The sequence below is a fragment of the Berghia stephanieae genome, chromosome 12 (assembly GCF_034508935.2).
Source record: "Berghia stephanieae isolate SIO BIC M18660-M18661 chromosome 12, UCSD_Bste_1.3, whole genome shotgun sequence".
Taxonomy (NCBI): Eukaryota; Metazoa; Mollusca; class Gastropoda; order Nudibranchia; family Aeolidiidae; genus Berghia; species Berghia stephanieae.
This window is the reverse complement of record NC_088371.1, coordinates 38485826-38505825: the sequence shown is the minus strand read 5'-3', so window position 1 is coordinate 38505825 and position 20000 is coordinate 38485826. Positions and strand designations below refer to the sequence as shown.

General features: G+C 37.4%; 1 protein-coding gene across 6 annotated transcripts in view; it reads left to right on the top strand.

Moving 5' to 3' along the window:
- Positions 1-20000, top strand: part of LOC144957769 (uncharacterized) — a 56081-nt gene that overhangs the window by 17809 nt on the left and 18272 nt on the right. The window contains exons 1-2 of one of the 6 annotated variants that reach the window (XM_078889183.1): positions 2684-2813; positions 6328-6484. The exons of 4 other annotated variants lie outside the window; for them this stretch is intronic. In XM_078889183.1, the coding sequence (XP_078745309.1) occupies positions 6380-6484 (105 nt within the window). In that variant the 5' untranslated portion in view covers positions 2684-2813; positions 6328-6379. Of the gene's footprint in view, positions 1-2683; positions 2814-6310; positions 6485-20000 lie in introns of those variants that run through there. One more of the 6 variants, XM_078889184.1, reaches the window with a different exon arrangement.

The following is a 20000-nucleotide window of genomic DNA, read 5'->3' as shown; positions in this document are numbered from 1 at the left end:
AGCAAGAGGTGTTTGGAGTGCAAGCAATATCAATTCTACTCCATGGCGATTATCCGTTGTATCAATATGTATTTGGTGTAACGGTACACTAACTGTCGGGTATTCATGACAGTATTACTGATACAGTAGAATCCACATAATACAGAAAAGTGAGTGGAGCAGGCACTTATGTTGGTAACAACAAGAGATGAAGTGAATAGAAAAGTGCCAGAAGACAATAGAGAATAAAATTTGTCGGAGGTTGATGGTGTTTGAACAGTAGTCGGTGAGAGAGGGATCTAGCAATGAATGACCTGAGTTTGATACGATTTTTTTTTTTGGGTTCCTGGATAGCTCATACGGTAGAGTCACGCTCTCACCGGCCAGGCGGAGTTGTCGTACCAATAAGGTAGCGGGTTCAAACCCCATCAACTGCCGAAATTTTTTTATTCTCTATTGTCTTCTGGCACTTTTCTATTCACTTCATCTCTTGTTGAATCCACACAATACCAACGCTCTTTAAGTCAACTTCTACTTAAAGTCAACATTCATTGCTGATCTCAGATTTTCTCTTCTTTATCTAAATAAGTGTGTTCATTTAGTAATATTTGTGTGGCTATGTGGACTTGTGGTATGACACTCTCTTTCGGATCGGAGGGTCCAGGAGTTAGAGCCTCGCTCGGCGCATTGTTGAGTCCTTAAAAAAAGACTATTTACTCACATTCTCTCATGTGTAAAATGAGTACCTGGCCGTCAACAGCGTTGTCTCTGTCGGAAAGAAAATGTAATATCGCCTAACAGGCGTCATGTCTCGTTCTCCATGTTACGTGTTGCTGTTGGTCAGTGACCTTCTGTAAAGCGCTTTGAGCACATTTAGTGGATATTGCACTATATAAAAGATCTAGTTTAGTAATGTATGGATAAAGTCAACCTTGCTTTAAGTCAACCAATCTTTCTGGTCCCGTGGTGTTGGCTATAACAGGAATCCACTGTATTGCACCAACACCTCCGGGTACCAGGATATTGATAAGTGACATTTCATGTAGCAACAAGAGATGAAGTGAATAGAAAAGTGCCAGAAGACAATAGAGAATAAAAAATGTTCGGCGGTTGATGGGGGTTTGAACCCGCGACCTTATTGGTACGACAACTCCGCCTGGCCGGTGAGAGCGTGACTCTACCATATGAGCTATCCACGAACCAATCTCTTGTTGTTACCAACATAAGTGCCTGCTCCACTCGCTTTTCTGAATTACCATATCATTTGAACACCGGCTCGGGTTGACAAAAACTTGCGTCTTCTTTGTTTTTGTATTTCTCTTTTATTTTTGACAAATAATTTGTCTTAGATGACGTTCTATTTTCGTTCTTGTCGAATGTGAGTGACTTCCCCTGTGTTCAGTTGATGATAATTGGATTCAGTAGTCTGATGTTACGCCGCCCGGCAACGGCGGCCATCTTGGTTCTAAACAAAGAAAATCATTACTTTTTTATTCTTCATGCTGGCTAGAACCTTTCATATGTCTTGTGATCAGAATGTGTAAAAGTCAAAACAAGATCACATTTATAATGTTTTTCTCCTCTGGATACACTTTTATGCTCGTCGTAGAAATATTTCATAAGGTTGTCCGCCATTGTTCCGATAGTTTAGAGCCAGTGTTACTAAGTTACCATGCGTCATTAGGAAGGAAGTGACGTTACGACTATTGAATCCTATTATTGAAATTACTTTGCGGTGAAAGAACTCCCCTCCCCACCTCCCTCTCCAAGTAAAATTATTTTTTAATTATTATTTTCTTTCTAAAATTAAAATTAAAATTGTTTCAGTTCTGTAAAAATGACCTTTGGATTAAACTCTTTAATTAAAAGAGAGAAAAAACTCTAGAACCAAATAGAAAAAGTCGAGGCCGTTTTTGGAAGAAACTATCTCCATGGCAACGGTGTCTCCATGTTATCTCAAAAGTATAATATCAGGTGTTGTTCTTTATCTGTTATATATCAATAAATCAAAATAAAATTATTGGAGGGAAAATGGATTGAAATCAAACAGATAATTCATGGCGTTTATTTATTTAGTTGGGTTTTTTTGCGGGGTTTTTTTGTGGGGCGGGGGGGGGGGGGGGGGGGGGGTCGGGGAGGGGGGGAGGGGGGAGGGGGGTGCGTATAAAGGACAATCTGTCAACTCAGAACAAGTCTTTGTCAAGCGATTGGTTTATCCAATAGATTGACTTGTCATAATAATAATAATAATAATAATAATAATAATAATAATAATAATAATAATAATAATAATAATAATAATAATAATAATAATAATAATAATATAATAATAATAAATAATAATAATAATAATAATAATCAATAATAATAATAATAATAATAATAATAATAATAATAATAATATAATAATAATAATAATAATAATAATAATAATAAAATAAAAAGAAGAAGAAGAAGAAGAAGAAGAAGAAGAAGAAGAAGAAGAAGAAGAAGAAGAAGAAGAAGAAGAAGAAGAAGAAGAATCTTTATTGTCCAAATTAAAGGCAATTCATGTGAGGTAAACAATGCTCAGTTTGGTTCATGGTATGAACATCAACACATCTCACACATTTCATTTCCCTTTCATTCATAATATATCGATACGGTGAACCAATAATATATCGATTTCCATGTTTCCACCCACACAGAGTAGGCAGGACGTCATGTCAGTCAGTCAGACACAAACCCTGTTATTCTTTGACTTCCGACACATCGAGTTCCGCCTCCTTGGTGACTTCTAACGCATGAATCGGACTTATTTGGGTTTTGGATTTATCTTACATGGATATCGACGGGTTCGAAACTTGCTTGGGTTCCTTCCTTATTCGTGACTACAGTAGTAGAAAGTTGTGTTCAGGAAACGATAATATTTTATACGTGTGCCTTTACTTGCGTGGCCTTCGTAATGTTTTGGCCTGATACTGACCAAAAAAATGACGTCAAAATGCCAATCTTTTGCCACAAAAGAAAACAAATCGTGAGTTGTATTCAATAGTTCAACCAATGAAAATAACTTGTTTCCATGAGCTCTACTAACGACAACTCACTAGACGGTGCAAAAACCTAATAATGACGTCAAAATGCCAGTCCTTTTGGATTTCAGTATCAGGCTATAACATAACGATGGCTTCGTTACTTGTGCGGTGGTGGAGTTTTTACCGATTTAGATGTTTAGATTTTATTATTATTATTATTATTATTATTATTATTATTATTATTATTATTATTATTATTATTATTATTATTATTATTATTATTATTATTATTATAGTCTTTAGCAGTTTGAATAGTAAAGTGGATAGTTTATACGGTAGAGTCACAATCTCCCTGGCCAGGCGGAGTTGTCGTACCATAAAGGCCGCGGGTTCGAGCCCCCATCGCCGCCGCGAAGTTTTTATTCTCTGTTGTTTTCTGGCACTTTCCTACTCACTTCATTTCTTGTTTATAGTAAAGTCAAGAGTTTCTTTATTTAAAGTCACGTTTACACATTATAATATAACATCCTGACTTGAGATGTTTAAGCCATGGCTATATATATATATATATATATTGAATCGTGTTTGATACAAATATGGTACGAAAAGTGCTCGACATGCAGTAATGGAGCGAATTATTATTATTTAAAATATTTACCACAATGTTTGAGACAGTCTACATTAATGTTTCAGGCTTAATTTGCCATCGTCAGGACTGAGTTGTTTTGTTGACTGTTGTTGTTTCTTGAAGTGGTTCCGGTTTAAAGTTGCTTAACAAGAATTTGCGCCGATGGGGACACCTTCCGTATATCTCATTTTTCATGTTGAGTGTGGCTTCATGAGGATGTTTGATTATGGTATATTTTTCTTCCAGGCATAAGCTACATTGTTTTGATGTTGGTGTGTATCCTGTTGCTTTAGATAAAATTTTCCATGAAATGTTGTGGTCTATTTTGTTGTCTTTTAATTTCCAAATATGTTCGCTGAGTTTTGTGGATGTTTTTTTGTTAGTGTTTCTAAATGTTGAGGTGTGGAGGTTGTATCTTGTTTTGATAGGCATATATATAGGCATGTGAAAGATACGTGTGAAAGAAAGAGAGGAAGAGAGAGAGAGAGAGAGAGAGAGAGAGAGAGAGAGAGAGAGAGAGAAAATAAGTAGGAGTGAAATATCTGTTCAATCTTACAGTTATCGTTTAACGTTATAACAAGTGTAACTAAATGACAAATTGCCATATTTATGGACAATAAAGATCTATTATTATTATTATTATTATTATTATTATTATTATTATTATTATTATTATTATTATTATTGTATCAAACACGGTTATATATATATATATATATTATATATATATTATATATATATATATATATATATATATATATATATATATATATATATATATATATTGGGAAAGAGTGAAAACAAAGAGATCGTTGTGTTATAGCAATATGGTATTATGGGAAATTACTGTCCTGTAAAGGACGAGGACGATTTAAGACTGAAATAGCAACACAAATAAATATCGGCCAGTTGTCGTGGAATCGACCCGACGACTTGCTTGTCACGTCTGTGTAGTTTGTCCAATACAAAGACACCGGACTGGGGGGGGGGGGGGGGACGTATCGAGAAATGCTGACTTTTTCGGTGTCTTTTTCAGTGGATTTTTATGGGGTTTTTTTGGCACCTTAACGTATCAATCGTATCACCTTATCGATGTTGAATTTTTTTTAATGTCACGGTGTCAGAGCCAAACCCGGGATTTAATTGACACGGCGCTCACATTGCTTGGAGGGTGCCACACGGTCACACGGCACTCACATTGCTTGGAGGGTGCCACACGGCACTCACATTGCTTGGAGGGTGCCACACGGCACTCACATTGCTTGGAGGGTGCTATACGGCACTCACATTGCTTGGAGGGTGCCATACGGCACTCACAGTGCTTGGAGGGTTCCACACGCACTCACTGTGCTTGGAGGGTGCCACGCGGCACTCACATTGCTTGGAGGGTGTCACACGGCACTCACATTGCTTGGAGGGTGCCACACGGCACTCACATTGCTTGAAGGGTGCCACACGGCACTCACATTGCTTGGAGGGTGCCATACGGCACTCACATTGCTTGGAGGGTGCCATACGGCACTCACATTGCTTGGAGGGTGCCACAGGGCACTCACATTGCTTGGAGGGTGCCACACGGCACTCACATTGCTTGGAGGGTGCCACACGCACTCACATTGCTTGGAGGGTGCCATACGCACTCACATTGCTTGGAGGGTGCCACACGGGCACTCACATTGCTTGGAGGGTGCCACACGGCACTCACATTGCTTGGAGGGTGCCACACGGCACTCACATTGCTTGAAGGGTGCCACACGGCACTCACATTGCTTGGAGGGTGCCATACGGCACTCACATTGCTTGGAGGGTGCCATACGGCACTCACATTGCTTGGAGGGTGCCACAGGGCACTCACATTGCTTGGAGGGTGCCACACGGCACTCACATTGCTTGGAGGGTGCCACACGGCACTCACATTGCTTAGAGGGTGCCACACGGCACTCACATTGCTTGGAGGGTGCCACACGGCACTCACATTGCTGGGAGGATGCCACCGTGGCCTTCGTAAAGTTAATGCCTGACACTGACCAAAAAATAACGTCAAAATGCCAGTCTTTTGCCACAAAAGCAAACAAATCGTGAGTTGTATCCAATAGTTCAACCAATGAAATAACTTGTTCCCATGAGCTCTACTAACGACAACTCACTAGGCGGTGAAAAAAAAAAATAATGACGTCAAAGTGCCAGTCTTTTGCCACAAAAGCAAACAAATCGTGAGTTGTATTCAATATTTCAACCAATGAAATAACTTGTTCCCATGAGCTCTACTAACGACAACTCACTAGGCGGTGAAAAAAAAAAACAAATAATGACGTCAAACTGCCAGTCCTTTTGGATTTCAGTATCGGCTATAACATAACGATGGCTACGGTGCCACACGGCGCCCACGTTGCTTGGAGGGTGCCATGTCAACTCGACCCCGAGTTTGGCGATGTCATCGTGACATTTGTATTCTCTAATTCCACCTGCCACTTCTCCATAATATCCTATATTTATCATTATTATTGATATAAGGACCTGCTCCACTGTTTTTTCCTGACGTGAAAACTCCACGTTCTTGACAATACGTATAGACATTGAAAGTAAAATAAAGACGAAAACAAGCGTGATTGTTTTTTCCTCGTATGAATTAGTTTGTGTTGTTCCCTTATATATGAGTCACATCTGCTCACTTGATTATTCTCTCCATTTTACTGGCTCATTTAGGCTCCTCTAGTTTTGAATTAGTCCTTATAGTAAATCATATTATTAATTCATTATGGAGAATGACAATGGCAATGACTATGACAAAACGATATCCGGCAATTCTGTTAATGGGAGTTCTAATAACAGTACTGTGAGCTACTCGATAACACGATTAAAGGTAAGTGGTGTTTTGATGATGATGATGATGATGATGATGATGATGATGATGATGATGATGATGATGATGATGATGATGATGATGATGATGATGATGATGATGATGATGATGATGATGGTGGTGGTGGTGTGGTGTGTGGTGGTGGGATGTGATGATGATATGATGATGATGATGATGATGATGATGATGATGATGATGATGATGATGATGATGATGATCAGGATGATCAGGATGATGATGATGATGATGATGATGATGATCAGGATGATCAGGATGATGATGATGATGACGACGACGACGATGGATATAATTTGATAGTGGTGGTGGTGGTACAGGTAGTGATTGTGGTGGTGGAGAATTTAAGAAGAAAACAAGAGGAAGTGAAGTAGATAAAGAGGAATAGAAGATGGAAAGCAATAGAAAGAGAAGGAGGGTGAGATTGTTATTTTATTCTGTAATACCATGACGATGATATAGATAATGTGTATAAGATAACAAGAATTCTACCAATAGCAAATTGCTAGGATGCTCTGAGTAATGTAAATGTTGCTACTCGAAGCTCTGCTTGTTTTTTGTTTGTTTTTAGGTGTTTAACGGCGCTTTCGACACTATTTAGGTCATTTAAGGGCCCTGCTCGAAGCTCGAAGGAATAAATAACAATGTGAAATTGAATGTCAGCTTCAATTCAATATACAAAATCAGATCAAATGGACGCTCCAGGTTTCCCCTTTATCAACAAAACAGAATGAATGAAACCCTCCAGACATTTGAGATTATTTATCCAATTCGTCTGTAGTGTTTCATTCATCCTGTTTTGCTGATAAAGGGGAAACCTGAAACTTCCATTTTATCTGTTCTCGTATATTAAATTTAAGCTTCCATTTGATTAATATCACATCGTTATTTATTGTTGGAATGCACTGACAACATTTGGCAGGAACTCGGGCTGGTTATTTAAATGATACGATGGATTCAAGGATTAGTGGGGTTTTTTATTCCTTCGACAAATCTCAAATGAGTTCTTTTTATGATCAATCTATAGATAGTTCAAAGATGACGTCACTCAGGTCTTTGTTGTTGTTTTTTGCCATCCGCGTTTATGAGTAATGCTCACTGAACTGTATTATCCAGACTATAAACGTTCATGGATACACACAGTTTTGTGTGTTGGTCCGTTATACTTCCGGATGGCAATGTTATGAACTTCTTAGCCAAGCGCATACAATCTATAGACCTAGATTCAATGCAGTTGACTTATAGATAGTATGCGCTTCGCTAAGAAGCTCACAACATTGCCATCCGAAAATATAACGGACCAACACACAAATCTATGTGTAATCTTGAACTTTTAAGTCTTGTTAATACAGTTTAGTGAGAATTACTCATAAACCCGGATGGCTGTAAGCAATAACAAAGACTCGATTGACGTAAACTTCATTCTATTTATAGATAGTTCGAATTTGACGTCACTCGGGTCTTTGTTATTGTTTTTTGCCATCCGCGTTTATGAGTAATTCTCACAAAACTGTATTAACCTGACTTTAAACGTTCATGGTTACACACAGTTTTGTGTGTTGGTCCGTTTTAATTCAGGACGGCAATGTTATGAGCTTCTTAGCCAAGCGCATACTATCTATATAACGGACCAACACACAAAACTAGGTGTAACCTTGAACGTTTATCTGGTTAATACAGTTTAGTGAGAATTACTCATAAACGCGGATGGCAAAAAACAATAACAAAGACTCGATTGACGTTAACTTCATTCTATCTATAAGCATCGAAGTGAACCAAATGGCATCCTTACAATGTTTAAAAACTTGTACTTGAGTCGTTTTGACACTATCTGTACTGTAATATTTGTATTCCTGACGTGAGTACTAATCAATGGCCATGTAAAGCACGTGTAAAGTGGCGTGAGCGGAAAGCTCATATCGTATTACACAGTAACCTTCTACGTGTGTCAACACAGCAAGCAAGGCGTGTTACGGTCACACTCTTCGAGCCTCTTTACAGGCGGCGTTCGATTATATTTTAACACCAGAATTGATTGTAAAATATAATTCTACGGCCATGTGGTCTAGTGGTATGACACTCGCTTTCGGATCGGAAGCTCCTGGGTTCGAACCTCGTCCTTGGAAAAGGCTCTTTACTCACAATCTCTCATCGTACTCATGTGTAAAATGAGTACCTGGCCGTTAACAGCGTTGTTTCTGTCCGAAAAACGGCAACACAGGCGTAATGTCTTTATTCTACATGTTAAATGTTACTGTAGGTAAGGGACTCCTTTAAAAGCGCTTTGAGCACGTTTAATGGATATTGCGCTATATAGTTGATATATATATATATATATGTATAGTTTAAAAAATGATAAATAATTGAGCTTTTTATATAGCGCGATATCCACTAAATGTGCTCAAAGCGCTTTACAAAGGGGTCCCTGGTCAACAGCAATATTTAACATAAAGAACGGGAAATGACGCCTGTGAGGCGATATTACAATTTTCCGGACAAAGATAACGCTGTTAACGGCCAGGTACTCATTTTACACCTGAGTACGATGAGAGAATGTGAGTAAAGAGCCTTTTACAAGGACTCAACTATGCGCCGAGCGCGAGGCTCGAACCCAGGGCCTTCCGATCCGAAAGCGAGTGTCATACCACAAGACCACATAGCCGCACAAGTTCAAGTTGAATTTAAAAGGAACGCAGTTGACGTCACTCAGTTCTTTTATAGTTTGTAGACAGTCATTCTCATGATTAGTTCTCACTAAATTACATCAATCAGACTATAAACGTTCAAGAATACACATAATGTCGTGTGTCGTTATGTTATATTCGGCTGGCGGATGTTGTACGTGAGTATATTACCTAAATGCGGCTATGTGGTCTAGTGGTATGACACTCGCTTTCGGATTGGAAGGTCCTGGGTTCGAGCCTCGCGCTCGGCGCATAGTTGAGTCCTTGGAAAAGACTCTTTACTCACATTCTCTCACCGTACTCAGGTGTAAAATGAGTACCTGGCCGTTAACAGCGTTGTCTTTGTCCGAAAAATGTAATATGGCCTAACATGCGTCATGTCCCGTCCGACTTGTTGAATGTTGCTGTTGACCAGGGACCCCTTGTAAAGCGCTTTGAGCACATTTAGTGGATATTGCGCTGTATAAAGCTCAATTTAAAAAAAAATTAAAACTAATTTCACCAAAGCATAACATCAATGAATTTGCAACTCTAAAAGTGAATGGTCACTTTTTTGTCTTAAAGATTTTATGAATGATTAATTTTAGGCGCGTTCTGTCGATTTGCGCGATCGGTCGATCACGCAGCGCCTATCGTGGATCCATAGAAAGCGCTATAATCCATCGAGAGGTATACGTAATACCAATCTATATTATATTGAGGGGGTTGAGTGAGGTATTCTTTGACTTTGGCGGTGAACGATAAAGTATCTTGATATGGTATTAACTAGGAGATGAAAGCATTGATGCTTATATATGTAATTGTAATGAGGTAGTGATTTTGTATTGTTAGTAGTATAGTAATAGTAATAGTAGTAGTAGTAGTAGTAGTAGTAGTAGTAGTAGTAGTAGTAGTAGTAGTAGTAGTAGTAGTAGTAGTAGTAGTAGTAGTAGTAGTAGTAGTAGTAGTAGTAGTAGGTAGTAGTGGTAGTAGTGGTAGTAGTGTGGTAGTAGTAGTAGTAGTAGTAGTGTAGTAGTAGTAGTAGTAGTAGTAGTAGTAGTGTGGTGGTGTGGTGTAGTAGTAGTAGTAGTAGTAGTAGTAGTAGTAGTAGTAGTAGTAGTAGTAGTAGTAGTAGTAGTAGGTAGTAGTAGTAGTAGTAGTAGTAGTAGTAGTAGTAGTAGTAGTGGTAGTAGTGGTAGTAGTGTAGTAGTAGTGTAGTAGTAGTAGTAGTAGTAGTAGTAGTAGTAGTAGTAGTAGTAGTAGTAGTAGTAGTGGTGGTAGTGTAGTAGTAGTAGTTGTAGTAGTAGTAGTAGTAGTAGTAGTAGTAGTATAGTAGTAGTAGTAGTAGTAGTAGTAGTAGTAGTAGTAGTAGTAGTAGTAGAAGTAGTAGTAGTGGTGGTAGTAGTGGTAGTAGTGGTGGCAGTAGTAGTAGTAGTAGTAGTAGTAGTAGTAGTAGTAGTAGTAGTAGTAGTAGTCGTTGTTGTTGTCGTTGTAGATTTTTATCTTGTCAAAAAGTCTCAAACCTGGGAATTCCTAGAAGTCCAAGGTTTGAGAGTTTTTAGCAAGATGAGTCATTTTAATACATTGATTTTTGAAGGACGAGTGTCCTGGCCAAAATTATAATACGCATATTTATTTAGAGCTCGGCATTATTCTTGTCAGTAGTGAATTCCCATCAGACCAATCAGTCCACCGCACCATTCCTGCCTTCAGGTCAACAAGTCCTGATGATACTATCTACAGATAGTTCGAAGATGACGTCACTCAGGTCTTTGTTATTGTTTTCTGTCATCCGCGTTTATGAGTAATGCTCACTGAACTGTATTAACCTGACTATAAACGTTCATGGATACACACAGTTTTGTGTGTTGGTCCGTTATACTTCCGGATGGCAATGTTGTGAGCTTCTTAGCCAAGTGCATACCATCTATACAAACTCATGACAAACAAATAAAAAATGATAAGGTTTTTAAATACTGTTAACACCATGTTGGATTAAATGCATTTTACAAATTAAAACATTTCAGTTGGAGGTTATCGTTAACAATACACCTTTCGTTGGAATATAATATGAGTTGTTTACAGTCAGCGATTTCTCACACTTTTATTTTTGTCAACCAATTAAAATGTAGTGACATTTTCAATGATTCAAACCAGCATTCTTATAGGATTCAACAGTCGTAACGTCACTTCCTTCCTAATGACGCATGGTAACTTAGTAACACCGGCTCTAAACTATCGGAACAATGGCGGACGCCCGTAAGAAATATTTCTCCGTCGAGCATAAAAGCGTATACCAGAGGGAAAAAAAACATAAATTTGATCATGTTTTGACTTTTACACATTCTGATCACAAGGCATATGAAAAGTTCTAGCCAGCATGAAAAATAAAAAGGAATGATTTTCTTTGTTTAGAACCAAGATGGCCGCCGTTGCCGGGAGGCGTGACATCAGACTATTGAATCGTATTGGATAGGTCTTATCACCAAATGGTCACGGTCTCATCGATATAATGGAACTGTTCTCAAACCAAAGCCACAATAACTTCCTCATAACAAAGTTTAAAACAAACATCTCGATAGTTCGAAGTTGACGTCACTCAGGTCTTTGTTTTTTTTTTTTTTTTTTTTTTTTTTTTTTTGCCATCCGCGTTTATGAGTATTGCTCACTGAACTGTATTAACCTGGCTATAAACGTTCATGGATACACACGGTTTTGTGTGTTGGTCCGTTATACTTCCGGATGGCAATATTTTGACCTTCTTAGCCAAGCGCATACTATCTATAACTATTTGCGATCGGTAATCTGATGTAAATATTTTCAGCTGAGTTAAAATTATCTCTCCCCTTGCGCGCATTACAAAGGGAAAGAATCTTCACAACAACAAAAAATAGTGTCATAGCTTAGTTCTATCTATCCAGATCCCGTTGTCAATTTTCTAGTCCTGATTTCGTCACATTTTCGAAGAAAAACATTTATTTAAACTGAGATTAAAATACACAGAATCTCATTATCTACATCTGTTTTTACAAGGCCATAGTATGGCTATTCACGTAATGCCTCAAACCAATTACTATTTTGAATGTCACGATATCTCAATAACCTTCAACAGTCATGACGTCACTTCACTCGTAATGACGAATGGTAACTTAGTAACTGGCTCTAAACTATCAGAACAATGGCGGACGCCCTTATAAAATATTTCTCTGACGAGCATAAAAGTGTATCCAGAGGAAAACAACATAATAAATCTGATCATGCTTTGACTTTTATACATTATGATCACATGAAAAGTTTTAACCAGTATGAAGAATAAAAAGTACCGATTTTCTTTGTTTAGAACCACGATTGCCGACGTTGCTGGGCGACGTGACAGCAGACTATTGAATCCAATGACTAGATTGATCACACAACTAATAGGTAAACAAGAGGTAGGTTTGAACTCGGGTTGAGTCGAAATTTGTTTCTGGCTCAAAGGGCGAGGTGGTCGAGTGATTAAGGCATTGTACAATTATTATGGAGGTCACGGGTTCAAGCCCCGCTTCGGACAGTTTTCTTTTTTCCTTTTTTTTACATGTGAAAGAGTATTAGGCCGCAATGTATGTAAAGAGCCTTTTCCAGAAACTCAACTATTCACCGCTCAGAGCAAGACGCGAACCCTGGAACTTCCAGTCCGAAGGCGAGTGTCATACCACAAACCACATACCAGCACATTAGTCTCAAAACCCGTAAAAACCGGCTCTTGTCGCGTCGACCCGCTTTTCTATTAGTTTATATTTAGTTTTTATTATCATTATTATTTTCGTTGTTTGCCTTGCTTTATTATTGATTTTACTTCTTTGATTTGTTGATGAAAATAATTTCTTTCATAACACAATTAATTGTCTTCACCTAAGTACGCGGTTCACCTTGTTTAAAGCAATGAATGCTATTGAGTCCATTCATTGATTGATTTGAAAAGACTCCACCAGTATACTCCACACCGTCAACCCCTTTGACAACAATGCTATTCTAACTCTAATATAGATTGACTGTAAGGCTTCACTTGGTGTTTATTAAATGGAATCAATGAATGAGAGTTGAATGAAATGTTAATGTTTGGTCGACCTGCTAATACTCAAACAAAAATCGTACTTTTTCATACAAGATGAATGAAATTTATGAAATCATTCTGAAATGCTAAGAGGTAGAACAACGGGACTGGTATCGGGGGGCCGTGTGGATCGAATCTTTTTTTTTTTTTTAGTTATTTTATTTTTTTTTCTGACCCCTTTTGGCAAAAACTCTCAAACCTTCGCAAAGTCCCAGGTTTGAGAGTTTTGATTCTTTTATTAATTTCCAAGATGAGAGTTATTTTAATCGATCGATATTCGTAGGACGAGTTTTCTGGCCAATTTATTCGATTAAAATAACTCTCATCTTGGAAATTAGAAAAGAAACAAAACTCTCAAACCTGGGACTTCGCGAAGGTTTGAGAATTTTTGCCAAAATGAGAGTCATTCGAATCAAAGAATATTTGAAGGACAAGTTTCCTTGTCCAAATTTTAGATAAATCCTTTTTTTCCTTTTATTTTTATTTTTATTTGATTTTTTTAGTAAGGCTGTAACCATCAATCGGCTGGATATTTTAGATATGGTGGGCAGTGCTTGCGATGGATTAGCGTCTTGTCCAAAAGGTAGCAACTAGTGGTTAGTGTACGTTGATGCTTTGGAAACTTGGATAAAGTCTTGTTCCATGGATCTCGTAACTCTGAGGACCAATGCCTGTAATACCTATAATATACGCGTACTCTTAGTGCCTTTTCCAAGACTGTGTTTTAAAGACCCAAAAAAATCTAGATAAACATTTTCTTCCTGTCACGTGGATTGTCCAAAAATAGAAAAATCACGATATTTATTCTACCATTACTGTATTGTTCCCATCGATAAGGCTGATTTGTATTGTAGATCTATTTAATTTGTTTGCTCAAGGTTTTGTGAATAAGATAACAAACGAAGAATGCACCAATTTCAAGACATCAAAACTTGACTTTGGCAGTATCAGTCTAGTCAAAGCAAAAGGTAAATAGTAATAATAGATCTTTATTGTCCATAAATATGGCAATTTGTCATTTAGTTACACTTATTATAATGTTATATGATAACTATAACATTGAACAGATATTTCACTCCTACTTATTTCCTCTCTCTCTCTCTCTCTCTCTCTCTCTCTCTCTCTCTCTCTCTCTTCCTCTCTTAGACAAAGAACGATTATAAACTACACTGCCAGATATAATCTAGAAAAGCAGCTAGATCTATTTAGTTAATTGATTTAATGATCTTCTTCAAACATGTTATTTGCCATGTCAACAAATTGCCGCTGTGATCTACTCACAGATAGTTTGGTGGGCTGAAATTTGTACAAAGCTAGTTTTCGGTGGGAAGAGAATGAGGGGCGAGCGAGAGAGAGAAAGAGAGAGAGAGAGAGAGAGAGAGAGAGAGAGAGAGAGAGAGAGAGAGAAGGAGGGAGGGAGGGAGAGAGAGAAAGAGAGATAAAGAGAGGGGTAGGGAGAGGGAGAGAGATGAGGGGTGGATGTCAAACTACAATGAATGCGAGAAATTACTTTTCTCAGATAACTTATTTTTTACATCGACACCAAGCGCAATAATATATAGTTGATCGTCATTCTTATATTATGCATATTATATATTACAAAGACAATGGATGACTTGCTGTCTCTTATATTAACCCGCATGAGGATCTCAGTCTTCATGACATTAGATCCTTCATTAAATCATCCTGACCACATTTATTTCCCCGCATAAAATCTCATTGTTACAACTTATAACGTGACGCCTTTATTAGAATAATGAAAATGTTGCTGCTTGAAGCTCGGTGGAAAAAATAACTAGATATACGTATTGAAATGTAACCTTCAATTTATTGAACGAAGACAAATACTGTGGACGTTTTGGGACAATTCGTAACTTATCGTTATTTTCTCGACTTTATTAGATGATCTGTCTCAAAATAGATAAATGAATCTTTAAATAAATAAATTAATAAATTAATTAATTTAAAAAATAAATAAATAAATATATAAATAAATAAATAAATAAATAAATAAATAAATAAATAAATAAATAAAATGAATAAATAGATAATAAACGGACAATTAAATAAAGAATAAATACATGATATCCAAAAGTCTGCAAGGCCACAACATAATTTATGCAAGATCGTGATGCCGCTTACCATGTAACCAAAAACAGAAATTGTGTTTAGCTAATGTTGACTTTTGTGTTTAGATTATTATAATATTGGTTGGTACATATTATATTGAACATACAGAAACTGTGCTTTGCTAATGTAACACGGTGATGATATTGACTTTTGTGTGTAGATTATTATTGTTTTGGTTGGTATTTGTGTTGAACATACAGAAATTGTGTTCTGCCAATGTTACACGGTTGGTTATATATTGGCTTTTTGTGTGTAGATTGTTATTGTTTTGATTGGTAGATATGTTGAACAATTTCCTCTGGACCGTATAGCATCAACATATACCAGCATGTTTGTTCATGAAGAATGCCTCAAACTATGTGGTGACGGCCGCCTAATGAAGCGATGAGGTGTGTGTACGTTAGCATGAAAAACCGATATAAAAGTTGTGTAAATATAGTCTGATTACTTTTAGAAATATCTAAGACATTCACAACTTAAGTCAGATTAAAAAAAAAATAAATGTATGTAAAATCAACACAGACAAAATAATAACATTTTAAAAAATCGTTATCTCGCCAATTAAAGACAAATATTATTTCTACGTCATTCATTCCTTTTTCCTATCTAATCCGTTCCTCTCTTTGAATCTTTAATTTAACCCTTTATGGTTGAAGTTCGTTCGATGTTGTCTTGCCTAGAAATTTTAACCAGTACATACTAGAGTTACAGATTCATTGTGTAGAGACCCAGGGTTCCAATGAACTAGTACTGTTACTGCAGGCTTGATAAAAGCCTACTAGGTCTGCACATAATTTATTGGTTTAAATTTAATAACTCATGGTATGAATTATGAATTTTTAAAGAAAGTCATTCTCGTCGATGAAAGGTTAAAATGTATCAATTTACTGAGGCAGTCGCGACCCAAAACAATCGTCAATGATAATATAGACTTTGAAATCGATCGGACGTTTCATTCGCTGCTTTGGCTTTTGGTAGTAGATTGATTGGCTTATTTTAAGCTAAACTGACAAAATGCTTTTAAAGAATTTGGCCATAAAAATTTTACTTCATTTATTTACTGGTCGATTAAAATTACCCTAAATTGTCCAAAAATTATGAAGATGAGATTTCAATTTTTACGTCTCGAGTTTAAGAATTTTTAAAACGTTTGGCCTTATATTCAATGGATGGACTTATGAAATGAAATCTGTTGTTTCTTTCTGAAAAATATGAACGTAGTTTTGTCATTTGACGATAGTTACGGTCACGGTTCTCGTTCGTTCTCTCCATGGCTGGCTGCCTGTAAAGGCTTTCCGGTGCCCGGGTGTGCCAGTCCGTGAAACAACTTAATCCCCCCTCATCAAAATAGATTAAAGAGGGGATTAAGGGCTGATTTCGATATTCTTTGCTCACAAAATAGCCCTTATACTTTCCATTAGCCGCCCCAAACGGCAATTAACGATTGGGGACTGGTCGATGTGGCGGCAAAACGGGCCATTTCTATTGTGAAGACTTTTGAACTCAATCAACTTCTCGAGAATTTAATTTTTCAGAGAATTCGACTTTTTTAAAATTCTTCGGTGTATTAATTAATTAAGTTTTGAGAAAATGGAATTCTTTATACAAAGCTACTTTCACAAAAGGTCGTGGAATTGGATTCAATAGTCTGATGTCACGTCCGCCCAGCAACCAGCAGCTTGGTTCCAAACAAAGAAAATCGGTACTTTTTATTCTTCATGCTGACGAGAACTTTTTCACATGTCATGTGATCAAAATGTATAAAAGTCAAAACATGATCAGATGTATAACGCTTTTCTCCCCTGGATACACTTTTATGCACGTCGGAGAAATATTTCATAAGGGCCATTGTTCCGATAGTTTAGAACCAGTTACTAAGTTACTTTGTGTCATTACGAGGGAAGTGACATCACGACTGTTGAAGCCTATTCCGACCAAACCCATTTTGCTCATATTGGGTTATTTTTACTGATGTGATGTAGAATAAAAAAAGAGGACGAGAGACGCATGCGCACAACCAACATGACGTTCTCTCTCTAATAACTTTTCCGCCGGTGACGTCACAGACTATGGGTGACGTCCAATCAAGGGACGCTACTCTTCCGCTAATCTTATTCCCTATAAACACAATGTCTCTACTCTTTTAAAATTAATTCGAACAGTACGAGAAGTGGTGGAATGCGTTTAGGTTTTGCCCTCCAGATCAATCTTCTAAACATACAAAACTATGCGTAGCATTTACCGTCTACAGCCTGGTTGAGAGGACTTAAAGAACGTAACAACCGACTGGTCGACTAAAAACAAGAACAAAACGCTCAGTGACGTCAGATTCATTCATTCTACAGGGAAAGAAATAGAAAAAAACAAGTGTTTTGTTTTTAGTTGTTTTCGTTTTCGTTTGTTTTTGTTTGGTTTTGTTTTGTTTTTGTTTTTTTTTGTTTTTTTGTTGTTTTTTTTTTGTTTTTAAGATGGAGGAGGAGGGGTTTTTCTCGTTTCTCTTTCAATTTGTTTTGTTTTTGTATTTTGTTTTCATTTTCTTTGGGGGGTTTTTTGTGGGGAGGGGGGGGGGGTGTTTTTGTTTGTTTTTGGGGGAGTTAGCGGATCATTTTTTGTTCGTCGTTTTTTATTTGCGGGGCCGGGGGGGGGGGGGGGGGGGGTGGGCTGTTTCGTCTTTATTTTTTTATTTTTTTTAGCTATTCAGTACTGTTCATTTGTATCAAATGTTTATATTTATCTGGCAGTCATCAAGTCTGCCTTTGAGGAATGTTACCCTTCAGAGTTTTAACTTTTCACGTAGATAAACTATTTCGAATCCAACTGAAAGTTGAAATAAAAACTGACACTCTACGACTTTTCAGAATCGTCACATTTTGTGGAGTTTTTTCCCGTTCACTGATGATGATGATGATGATGATGATGATGATGATGATGATGATGATGATGATGATGATGATGATGATGATGATGATGATGATGACATGTGATGTTGCGGCCGCGAAAGCAGAAAAAAAACAAAAAACTAATGAATTTCCTAACGTCGTTAATGTCTATGTGTAACCGCTTTGAGTCCTTGGAAAACACTCTTTACTCATATTCTTTCACTGCACTCAGGTATAAAATGAGTACCTGGCCACGAACAACGTTGTCTATATCGAAAAAAATTATAGTATGCGCTTGGCTAAGAAGCTCATAACATTGCCATCCGGAAGTATAACGGACCAACACCCAAAACGGTGTGTATCCATGAACGTTTATAGTCGGGTTAATACAGTTCAGTGAGCATTACTCATAAACGCGGATGGCAAAAAACAATAACAAAGACCTGAGTGACGTCATCTTCGAACTATCTATATATAGGTCTAATATCGAGGCGTCACGTGTTGTCCTATGTGATAAGTTTTCTTGTCGGTCAGGAGACCCCTTGTAAATCGCTCGGAACATGTTTTAACTCTCTCTCCTTACCGATCGTTTTCAGTATTTTCCCAAAATGGCAGGCTTGGCTTACCCAGCAGAAAAATTGATTTTTTAAACTCAAAAAAGCTCTCTACAAAACAACTTTATGTTCCTATTAATTAAACAAAGATCATTCTTCAAAGTTTGTGACGTACGAAATAAATCTGAATAAGAAAAATGTATATTGTGTCGTAACAAATGTGACAATGTTGCTGTAGTTGGTAATATAATGAAAGGTTTAATGGATATTGCGCTATATAAATGCTCAAAGCAAAGCCAAAAAGTAAAGTTGATGAGGAATGGGGCTAGAAGCAAACATCAATGATTCATCTCCTGTTTTAGATTCACCGCTATGTTGCCATATTGATCTAGTTGGTCCAATCAAAGAGTGTGTAGGGTAACGTAGTTACCAAGAGCTCTCACTTCTCTTAACCGCAATGCTATTGTCGCGTGCCAGGCGAGAAAGCGAGGTGGGTGTGCTCCGCGTGTATCATGCGCGCTAGGCTTACTGATACAATGAAGAAAATACGAGTAGAAGACGGAAGATGCTTGGCTTCACCAAAAGCGGGAAGTTAGAGCTCTTGGTAACATAACAATCGTTACCTACACGTTCTTTGGTCCAATTAACCAGTAGAATTTTGACCAATCAAAACTTAAAATTTGTGACACACCCTCACACGTACTCGGACAAACATATTTGGTTGTTTATAAACAGTAACGTGAATGAAATCGCCCTCTCTCTGATCATTGTTATTGTTTTATACCGCCAGATGGGTGACTAGTTATCACACGATTTTCTCGATCAGATTTTAAACGCTTACATTTATAGATAGTTCGAAGATGACGTCACTCAGGTCTTTGTTTTTGTTTTTTGCCATCCGCGTTTATGAGTAATGCTCACTGAACTGTATTGACCTGACTATAAACGTTCATGGATACACACAGTTTTGTGTGTTGGTCCGTTATACTTCCGGATGGCAATGTTATGAGCTTCTTAGCCAAGCGTATACTATCTATACATAGTTTTCTGTGTCAGTTCTATTGACCAAGCGGTTGAACAGTGGGTATTTTATTTAGACACATACCGTCGATAGTAAAACCTGTGTAGTTTGCTGTGTCTACGAATCACTACCATTGTTTACATTTTAACGATTGTCCGAGA